Source organism: Saprolegnia parasitica (assembly GCF_000151545.1).
Source record: "Saprolegnia parasitica CBS 223.65 unplaced genomic scaffold supercont2.180, whole genome shotgun sequence".
Taxonomy (NCBI): Eukaryota; Oomycota; class Saprolegniomycetes; order Saprolegniales; family Saprolegniaceae; genus Saprolegnia; species Saprolegnia parasitica.
The window spans coordinates 5,579-16,174 of record NW_012156574.1 but is presented as its reverse complement, the minus strand read 5'-3'; the positions used below and the strand labels follow the sequence as shown (position 1 = coordinate 16,174).

Genomic DNA, 10,596 nt, shown 5'->3' with positions numbered 1-10,596 from the left:
GCCGTGCCGACACTTGCTCCACGCCAACTGCGTGCTCGAGTGGCTCCAAGGGCAGCACACGTGCCCTCTGTGCCGCGCTCCGACCGAGACCATGGAAGGCGTTTACGTCGCGCCGCCGTAGACGAAGACAACTAATCTATTTGATCCACCGATGACAGGTCGCTAGTTGCAGAGCACGGTGGTGGTCGAGGCTCAGCGTATACCTGGGCCGTGGAAGACCACAAAAGCAACCGATACATCGCATGAAAGAAGGGCCAGCGAGAAGAAGTGTGTTCGCGCGCCACCGACACAGCGAGCGGAGTGCAGCCCAGTCCCGCACCCGAGATGCAAAGCCAGCGCTTCGTCACCTATAGCAAGGCCTTCTTGCCCATATTTTCTCGACACTGCCGTTTGACGAAAAAGCCGCCCTGGACACTTTTACCTTGTTGAGATAGCGCCGTGTTATTCCAAGAAGGCCGATGTGCCGATTTACGAGCGAGAGGTCGAAATCAGCACGGGTAGCCCATAGCATTGTACCGCTCCTCGTACTTGTCGCTCCACCGCGCGGGACTTGACCATCGTAGCAACGGTGTGCGACGCCAATCCATACCCATGCGCACCGCCCAATCTGCAATAGCTTGCGCGGCTCAAATGCATTCAAGACAGCAAGGTTACTGTATCAGAGAACGGCGTGGGAGGCCCGGTGGGGCAGCGCGGCGGGCGCCGAGAGCCGTGGCGCATGGCTCCGCCGTGGACTACTGCACATCATGGCCACTTCGCTGGCCGCGCGAATGCTCCGCGACTCGACGTTGGCGCAGTCGAGGAACTTGCCAAGTAGCGGCTGGAGCACGCTGAGGAGAAAGGTCGGGTTCGCAACGCGCGAGGCGTCGTCGTGGAGGGCCACGAGCGACGCGACAAAGCGCCCGAGCTGGCCGCGCGCCCATGGCAGCCACTCGACGCTAGGAAATGGCAGTGTCAACACGTGCCGAAGGCGGCGCGGCCAGTTCGACTCGTGGCTGTTGCTGCTGACCTCGCTGTTGTAGAGTGTTCGGAGCGTCTCGCGGAAAAACTCGAGCTCGACAAAGGTGCGCGCAAGGTCCCAGGACCCGAGCTTGGAGCACAGGCGGAAGACGTGCAGCTTGGCGCCGCCTGTCGCGGCGCGCTGGCTGCAGCTCCACTCGGCGTGCTTGGTCAGCTTCGGCGAGCCCAGCGCCGAGAACATCCGTGCTTCGGAAATATTTTTTGCCTTGACACATCAATCCGATACAAACGTCAAGTTGAGAAACCGTCGCATCCGGATACCAGACGTGATGGGCATCACTGCAGCAACACCTTGTCCCTGTCGGACGGGGTCATGGGTCCACCAGCTATAGGTAGCTCACCTCACGCAGCGCCCAATGACATCGATAGCTTCTCTTGAAGAAGGCGCCGTCCATCAATGCGCCATGGGCAGACTCGAATCATTTCCACGTGGCAGCGTGACGCGGCAGGTCTTCTTCGTTCGGACTTTGCTGAGATGGTGGCTGCTAGTCGATGGCTTAGAGCGTCAAAAGAGCAGGCTAGAGAAATGACACGATACAGAACTCAGGGATGTGGTGGACTCATTCCACAAAGAGCAAAAGGTGCTGTACCTGATGGCCAACGTAGGGCAAAATGGCATCCATCATAGCAAGAGACGTTTGCTTCATCGCAGCACGTGCGTGGCCTACGGCTGGCCGAACGCGCTCGAGGTGGTACTGGCACTCTGGTTCTGTGGTGACAAGGCTTGGCGTGGGTTGGCGAGAACGGCTTCGGAAGCAGAGTGTGAATGGCTTGACATGTGAGCTAACGCTTCGAGCTTCGAAACGAACGACCCGATTGTGTTGCGCCCACTCGGTGGAGCGAACGAGGATGCATGACCCTTGCATGTGCACACGACACCATTTCGCATCGCCCAGTCCGTCCATCCAGGATTGCAAACGCCACGTTTCGCGCTTTCTCACAACCCACAAATGGACAAGTATGGCACGTGTCATTGTGCCACCAGCTTGGCTTTGGTAGCTCCCGAGGACGTGTAGACAGGCTAGACGGTTCAAGAGAAAACATCGAGAAAGAAAAGTGGCACGAGCGGCGCAGAACCACTCTAGCAAAAGCATGTCCACACCACCTCGACGAGATACCGGTACACACGCCGCGTAGCAACTGCAAGTTGACGCTTTGAGTCTCAGGTGCAGAATCGTGGACGTGCACAGACACAGATTATTCTGGCGCGCTCGTACCACTATTGCTTCGTCGACGGCCGAGCAGATTAAGGGAGGACGCTATGGGCTGCCAAAAGCTTGTTTTGCTTTCTTGCTCTACTGTTCTTCGCGTCCCGTCGCACCTCTTTCTCTTCTTGGAACGAGGCCGACAACGCACTCTCCTAGGCGACGAAGCAACCGATATGAACGAGCGCGCACTCATGAACTACTTGCTATCGGTGGCTCTGGATAGTTGGAAAGGATACAACCCGCACAGTGCAATTGTAGCAACACGGGTCGCAAGAAATCCAGGCGCGATCGTCATCCGGAAAATTTGAAAAATGAAAAAAATCCAATTCCGCGGATCAAATCCTACGGTGCGGCTGTGTCCAGCCATGTGTGACTCTATCTGTCATGTCCACCCTTGATGTCCACAAGACCCGTAGTACGATGCGAGCACCTTTTGCACCTTCCAGGCGCCTTCCATGTCCCCCACCTGCTCCCTATTGTGTTTGGTTGTGGATCTTGGGTGCCACCGATCCTCACTTTTCCTTTTGCTAATACAACATCACCAACACTCGATTCAAAATGGCGCGCCGCGCGGTCTGGACGTACACCCTTCGCCAGTGCGAAGGCGACGAAGCGACGAAGCTCTACTGCTTTGAGCTGACGGTCGGCGACGTCTCGTGGTCCGTCCTCAAGTCGATTCAAGACCTCAAGTACCTTCGTCAAACGCTCGCGACGATGTACCACAACGAAGTCCTCAACGCCAACGCAGAGGCGTACTGGACGTTGGAGCTTCGGAAACTCCTCCAGCTGCCAGTCCCATCCGCCGGGTGGCTGCCGTGGGCCCCAAAGAAGATGGAGCGCGCGATGACAACCCTCCTCTGCTTTTACGAAGACGCGATGGCCGACACAACACAACCGAGCTTCCTCTTGCATGTCCTTAAGGGCCTTTTGCGTGTCTTTCTTGGCATGCCATGCCACCCGGAGCGCTACTCGATCCGGGCCTCGTCCATGGCGTGTCCTGTGCTGGCGGCACCCAAAATCCTCGCTTAGCCACGCAAGGACGACTATAACTTATATATAAAATGAAGATTTGACACACGCGAGACTCACGGCCTTTAGAGGGAGCGATGTGTTGCCAAGCTCGTTGGTACATGCATGGAAGGCAGGATGCAAAATGCTGAAGCGTCATAGTGACATGGGATGCTTGTTTACGATGGCATCGTGTGGCTTTTTGAGCCACAGCGCAGCACGAGGCCGATACAAATTTGTACAAACACGGTGGATAATCGGGTTTTGAAGTGCCGACCAAAAGTTTTACTGGTACCGGAGAATTTGGTACATGGCAGGAATCCCTTCGGGGATCATCCGTAAAAATTGGAACGATACAGAGAAGATTAGCATGGCCCCTGCGCAAGGATGACACGCATAAATCGAGAAGTATCGCACTTTTTAACTTTTGGATTCCCTTATTTCTTTAGGATTGCTTTTGTTGCTGGTGGATATCACACACAACAGCAGCTTTCAATGCCATCGCTGTCGGCCAAGTACCTGTCACGGGAAGTAGCATGCCATGATCGATCGTCCCTTCATGCCCCCACCCCATCGCCTCCGTCTCTGGCGCCGACATTGGTGCACACTGAAATCTGGGTCTAATGTCCCTAAGACACTATTTACCATCGTCATCGTCGATATCAATTAGATGCGTTAACAGTAAGTAAGATGCACGCTCGCGCGACTTCGGTGCGGCCACCGACTTCGCTGCTGCTGCGGATGAATTCGTGGGAGAGTGCCATCGCAGCGTTGCCTCTCATTGGTCTATTTTCAACCAATCGCTGGCATTATAGACTTTCCACCAATGGCCTGCCGCGCTGCCTCATCCTGCACCAATCAGAAGGAGGCGTGGAACACTGGAGCACACCAAGACGGTCAACGTAGCTTGAGAGACTCGAATCTGCCGCACGCACCATGGTTGGCAGGACGACGACGACGACGCGCACGTGGCTCATGCACATGGCGTACTAGGGTAAGAAGAAGGCGTTTATCAACAAGAAGGAAGCGCAGCACTTCCACGTCGTGCATCGCTCGCAGCGCGATCCGCTCATCAACGACCCCAGCGCGTCGAAGTTTGTGCTGCTCTCGGCCACGGTAGGCGAGGTAGCAATGCACTCCAGCGCGCTCACGCTCCTTAATGCTAGCAAGCGCAAGAGTACGATGGCTCGCAGGCGCCGTACGACTCGGGCGATGACGACGACGACGATGATATGCCCGACCTGGTCGCGTCAGCGGTAGGCCATCGCCGCGCGCCGCGTTGTCTCACGCTTTGCGTAGCCGACCAAGCAAGTGCGCTTCGGGAACGTCGTCGCACAGGACCTTGTGAACGAGCTCGGTATGGTCAACGATGGCTACGACTACACCAAGCACATGCGGGAGATTGGCCACGGCCAGTTTTACTCGGCCGGTGGCACGTACGACGAAGGGTATGAGGCACCTCTCGCTGTTCCATGGAGTCGACTCATCGCTCTCTATAGCGCGGGTCTTCTCTCCAAGCGTGTCGTCTTGCCCGACGACGTCCTTGCGTCCAACACGGTCGAATCGGAGCGCATGCTCGAGGCGATCACGCTCACGGAAGACGTCATGGACGAGGATCTTCGCGAAGCGCTGACCAACGAAGACGCGTTCGAAGAGCTCAACGATGACTTTATGCTCCAGGCTGCCGAGGACAATGGCGAGGACGATGGCGCCGCCGGTACGTCTTCATGCATCCACTTGTGATATAGCCTCATGGGTATGATGTAGATGGTTTTGACTACGAGGCGCACATCGCCAAGCTCATGGCGGCCGCCGACGGCATTCCCAAGTACCGCGGCAACCTTAGCGACGACGAAGACGACGACGAGTTGGATTCAGACGCCGAGGAAGAATTTAGCGATGCGGACGACGAGGATGCGTATGGCGAGAGCAAAGACGACGCGCAGCGGGCGCTCGATGAGGCGTTTGAGAAGCTCATGGAAGAGGAGTACGACGACGAGGAGATTGGCGAACTCGATGAAGAGGAGACGCGCGGCGAGCTGCTTCTCGAAGGCGCGCTGCTCGAGTCGATCGTCCAGGACTATGTCCATCTGCAAGAAGAGGTCATGCAGACCGAAGGCCGCATCGGTAACCCGCTCCGCACCGGCAACCGCCTCCAGGAAGTGCTTGCCGAGTGCGCGGCGGAGGATGCCTTGTACGAGAGCGAAGAGGAGGCCGAGCCTGAGTTGGCCAACATGGACGACATTGCGCACACCAACCCGTACTTGGCGCCGCGTGTCGAGGACCAGGTACCTTTTTGTCATTCTTGTTGATTTTGGTTGATTTTTGTTGATTTTTTTGTATTTTGCAGTGGGACTGCGAAACCATCGTCAGCACGTACTCGAACCTGGACAACCACCCGACACTGCTGCGCGAGCCGCGCCGTGAGAACCCGAAGAAGAAGAAGAAGCACGCGAACCACATTATCCTCTCGTCCAAGACGGGCATGCCCCTCAACATCACGCCCATCTCGGAAGAGGCCGAGGTACTGGCTGCCATGTTTTTTTGAAACATTGATACAAATCAAATGGGTAGAGCCAACACGACGATGCGGTGAGCTACGTGGGCTCGGTCGTGCCGCAGCTCGTGCGCACCCGCCAAGAAACCAAGGAAGAAAAGAAGGAGCGCAAGCTGGCCGCCAAGGCGCACAAGCAGGAGCGGCGAACCGACAAGAAGGAGACCAAGAACATCTTCAAGGACGAGAAGATTCGCCAGCTCAACCAGCACGGGCCCCGCGCCGGCAGTGTCTCGTTCTTCAAGTATTAAACCACAACACGCTCTGTTTCATATCTACTCGGTCGCCGTGGCGGCGTCGTGCTCGTTGAAGCGGTTAGACTGTACAGAAATTGGAGCACCGAACATTGCAGATCAGGTCGAGAGTGCAAGCCGTCGGGTGTGATTCAAACGAAACTGCCCGCATCCGCATCAGAAAAATCGGATGCCAACCGTGCTCATACAGTGCAGAACCGACGCCGCACGACTCGTGGCGGTGGCGGGGGGGCCGGGAGGCGACGGGACTTCGTAGAGGCAGGGTAACCACGCCCGCGGGGCGAAAGCACGGGAGGGCCAGCGATCTTGTTGTTGGCCGCTGGGGCCTTGAATCGTCGAGGGGCATTGGGTGCCGAGTGGCGCGACCACCGACCGCTGCCAGCGACCAGCACTTGCACAGCAATGGACGTAAGACACAGAGCGCACGGCACGCCGTCTAAGGCATCAGGTGCCCTTACCCAAATCCAGCCAAACATGGAGAGCAACAATGACAAGAATATCCACACTCGAACCGCCTACCAAAAACGACACTGCCTTGAACGCTAAGAGAACCGAGTCTGCAATTCGCCTCGAACACCATGCAAGCTCTTTGCGCTGCGACGATGGCGCTCATGCTGGCGACGTCCGCGACCGCTGCGTGGTGCACGACAGACCAAGACACGGAGATCACGAATTTCTTGGCGGCCCACGTCTCGACCTCGTGCAATGCGAGCAGGCCCAGCTGGCGAAGCACGATGACGTTCGCGGATGGACTCGACTACGATCAGTACCTCATGTGCCGGCCGCCGTGCAAAGCCGACCTGCAGAGCCTATCGAGCAGCATTCCAGAGTGCGCCGATGACGCCGGAACATTCGCCAAGGTCGCGCAACAAAATCAGCTGTGCATCGACATGACGCGTCCAACGACCAACGGCGGTGCGTGCACGACGGCTGACGCGATCTTATCCTACGGATTGCAGTACGAAGAACCGATGTGGCTCAACTGCTCCAGTGTCAAAGACGCAAACTTGTTTGGACTTCGAGCTTACACAACTGAAATAGTCAAGGCGCTGTGTGCGTCCACCACCTGCTCAGCCTTCATCCACGCGATGGCCAAGTTGATGCCCAACTGCGTCGACAAGTACGGGGACAATACGATGGACGAATTCCGACATCGGTTTGGGTGCACGCCTGCAGCTGTCGGGGCCAATTGCTCCATGGTCGATATGGCCGTCAAGCACGATGCATATAATGCGCACCTTTGGTACAACTGCTCGAGCTTTCTCAACGCTTCTTATCTTGCGACGTTCAGTGACCTCGAGTACAGTCTTTCTGTCATCAAGACACCGGAAGACGCGCCATCGGGCTTTTGCACGTCGGCCTGCCCAGCAAACTACTTGTCGATCAAAAAGACGCTTCCATCCTGCACCTATATCTATGGTGGTGAGATGTGGTCCGACCCAAGTCCTCTCTATACCATCTGCCCCAGCCTGAAGTCAGCGCCGTCATCCGCTCCGACACCCGCTCCGACACGCGCTCCGATACGCACTCCGACACGCGCTCCGACACCAGCACCAACGCCCGCTCCAGCTCTGCTCTGCCCTCTTCGCGGCTCGTACCGTGCGACGGGGATGCGCATGGACCTTGCCAACTCTGGGGATTTCACCGAGTCGCACGACGGCAGTGGCAGCACGTGCTCGACAACGGGAACGTATGCGGTCTCGGGTCCAATGGCAACGTTCACCGTGTCGACCGTCTCGGGTGTCTGCAGCAGCGCCTTTACGCCCAACGCAAAGCTCTCGGTGCCCATTTCGTTCTCCACCGACTGCAACCAACTCACACTCAGCTACACGGGCACACCGTCGACGCTGCAGCGAGCGTCCAACGCAGAGACTGCGGCCACGAGTGCGATGCTGCTTCTTGGTGTTTCCCTCGCGTGGGGTACGCTCTAAACGGCCGAAGGGATGGCTCTGCATAGTTGAGTATCATATTTAAGACTGAAAAATACACTGGATTTGCACGTTAAACTTCGCGTTCGATTCCACGAGGACTCACACGAGAACTCACTTTCGCATGTCTGCGCATTCAGTTTACTCGTTACACTACGCACATCGCGATATTAGCAAGATACACTCGGAGACAACAATCATGCCGCCATCGAATCGATCTAACTATCGATATATTCAACCATCTATCCATCTTCCCATCTATCCATCTATCTACGGGTATCTCGCAGTAGCTCGATCTTGGGGTCGGTGTGGGCAAAACGCCCGTTGGGCTGCCACGTACTTTCCGCGGGCAACGACGCCATTTGATTGGCTCCCATCTTCTACTTCTCCCTGATTGGCCAAAATATTTGACACCCGCGCCATGCAATTGGGCGACTTGTTTCATTCGTCAGCACGGTGACCGAGCGCATACCGGCCCAGGATCGACACCACTAGTATAGCTCGAGCGTGGCCTCAATGAGCGCTTCACCTACGACGACGACAGCGACAGTAACATGGAGACGCTCATCGCCGCGCCGGTTTTGGCGGACACGACGCTTGCCAGCTTAGCGGCCTTCCGCAATGCCCGCGAGTTACGAGGTCGCGTGCAAAGCCAAGGCATGTGTCAGTCGATCGTAGCGACGATCGCGCCGCCGACATGGCGGTTCCTCGCGCACTGCAAGCTGTGTATGGCCGAGGCAGCAATCACCGACGCCGACATCCTCGCCTGGATCGAGCGCGAGCTGGCAGAGACGACGCCAACGTCGTTGAAGGCGATCGTGCAGCACTACCGCGTACACCTCGTCATGGACATGCGCATTCCCGACGCCCGCGCGCGCGTTGCAAGCTACTTCATGCGCGCTAACGAGATGGCCGACGCCAACGACTTTCGCTTCGCCGGTGCGACTCTCTTTTGCGCCATGCTGGTCGAAGGCGTGCGACCACGTGCGACGTCGAGCTCCTTTTGCGCGTCCCATCGAACGCTCACGCCAAGTGCGACGACCGGCGTCTCTTTGACCTCGTGGAGTCTTGTGCTATCGCGCACAAAGCACGGTGCCCATGCCGCTGCCGCAGCGTGCCGGGACGCAGCGTGGCGGTCACCCGACGTGCTTTTTGCGTCCGGTGGCTACTCGGTCGTTGTTGTTGAAGTGGGTTGTCTATTACAATAGATCTCGGCTTGGGGCATGTTGGACGCCGTCTTGGGCGTCGAGTAGTATCCTTGCCACTGACGTGCGTGCCGGTATGTCGACAGGTCAGGGCACTGGACGGCAGTAGAGATTCTACACGTGTACATTGACCCGTCGCTGACCACTCTCCGCAACAACCCTTGATGTGCACGCTACCTGGTCCCTCGCACAATCGCAAATCGCGACCTCGTCACTGACGCACCGGCCACGCCTCACGAGCGCATTAGAAAGTCCACCATATCTTTATAACTGCATGGAATATACCTCAGTTCAACAACAACGTGTACATTGCATCGCCGTGTAAGAAGTGCACCAACCTCTTGCAAGGCTCGGACGTAAAAATAGCCCCTCGACATTGCGTGCGCGTCATCAATTACATCGCATGGGATCAAGCGCGTGGCTGGGACATCATCCTGAGAGCAGCAGAGCGAGTTGCGCTGACGCGTCTTCTGTCGACACCACCACACGCCACCCTGTTACGCTGCCACGTCATGCAGCTCTAAGAATAAAAAACGCTCGTTCTTATCGAGCCCCGAGCTTATGACCTTACATGAGGCACCTCATATCCCACGTTCTCTCCATCATCCAACGCAGAGACGCTCGATCACCTTCGCTGACGCTCCTTTGACTTGAGCGACGCGCGTCAACCTCGCCTGCGAGCACGGATAAAGCCATTTCGAGCCATGATGGCAGCTGCGCGTCGAGTTTACGTGCATGTGAACCTTCCATGCAGCGTTTTAATCAGAGGCGCTGTACTGCATTATCTTTGCATCTAGTGCCACGCATACTCAGTCCTTGGGTTCCTCCTAATAATTGTAGTGGGATGCAATGACAGCATTGGGAAAGGCAGCGACGTGGCCGTTAGAACCGAAGCAGCCAGCCGCATACCCAGGTGGCCATCAAAACGCACAAGATACATCTATGCAGCTGAGTCGGCTCGTGTCATTATTTGTCTGCAGTGACTCACAAGCCACGCGATCGAAGCATCGTCGGTAGCCTCCGCACCGCGGCTGTCCGCCGCTGGCGCTGTCTCCTGCGGTCTAACAGCGTGGGATGCAAGCGCCTGTCGCCGTCTTTCAAGTGGTCACAAGCGTTGACCACGTACATGATGAAAGAAGGGGTGGTTTAAATAAGATACGACTAAGCTACACGACTAAACTACAACGAGACCTCGTTGGTTGCGATGGATTGCGGCGCGTAGAGCCCAATGACTCGGTCGGTGACCGAGCGACAGAGGGGGCACGTGGGCTGTTGGGAAAACCAATCGAAAATGCACTCGGCATGGAAAGCGTGGCCACAGGGCAGCTCGACCGACGGCGACGTGTGAAGGCCATTGGTGCAAATGACGCAGTCGTCGTCGTCGCCGCCTCCATGCTGCGCTTCGCGGAGCTCCATGTC

At 56.9% G+C, this 10,596-nt stretch overlaps 3 protein-coding genes across 3 annotated transcripts; 2 read left to right on the top strand and 1 right to left on the bottom strand.

Moving 5' to 3' along the window:
• Positions 1-616: 616 nt before the first annotated feature.
• SPRG_15709 (hypothetical protein) lies at positions 617-1,220 on the bottom strand. Its single transcript, XM_012354751.1, has one exon. It carries the CDS (start codon positions 1,199-1,201, stop codon positions 659-661), a length of 543 nt encoding a protein of 180 aa, XP_012210141.1. The 5' UTR covers positions 1,202-1,220; the 3' UTR covers positions 617-658.
• A 1,566-nt stretch (positions 1,221-2,786) lies between these two features.
• SPRG_15708 (hypothetical protein) lies at positions 2,787-3,257 on the top strand (the record flags this gene model as incomplete). Its single annotated transcript, XM_012354750.1, has 2 exons — positions 2,787-3,140; positions 3,192-3,257. 2 exons carry the CDS (start codon positions 2,787-2,789, stop codon positions 3,255-3,257), a joined length of 420 nt encoding a protein of 139 aa, XP_012210140.1.
• A 915-nt stretch (positions 3,258-4,172) lies between these two features.
• Positions 4,173-6,041, top strand: SPRG_15707 (hypothetical protein; the record flags this gene model as incomplete). Its single annotated transcript, XM_012354749.1, has 8 exons — positions 4,173-4,175; positions 4,230-4,352; positions 4,403-4,492; positions 4,536-4,684; positions 4,736-4,953; positions 5,004-5,524; positions 5,587-5,760; positions 5,811-6,041. 8 exons carry the CDS (start codon positions 4,173-4,175, stop codon positions 6,039-6,041), a joined length of 1,509 nt encoding a protein of 502 aa, XP_012210139.1.
• Between the last annotated feature and the right edge of the window lie 4,555 nt (positions 6,042-10,596).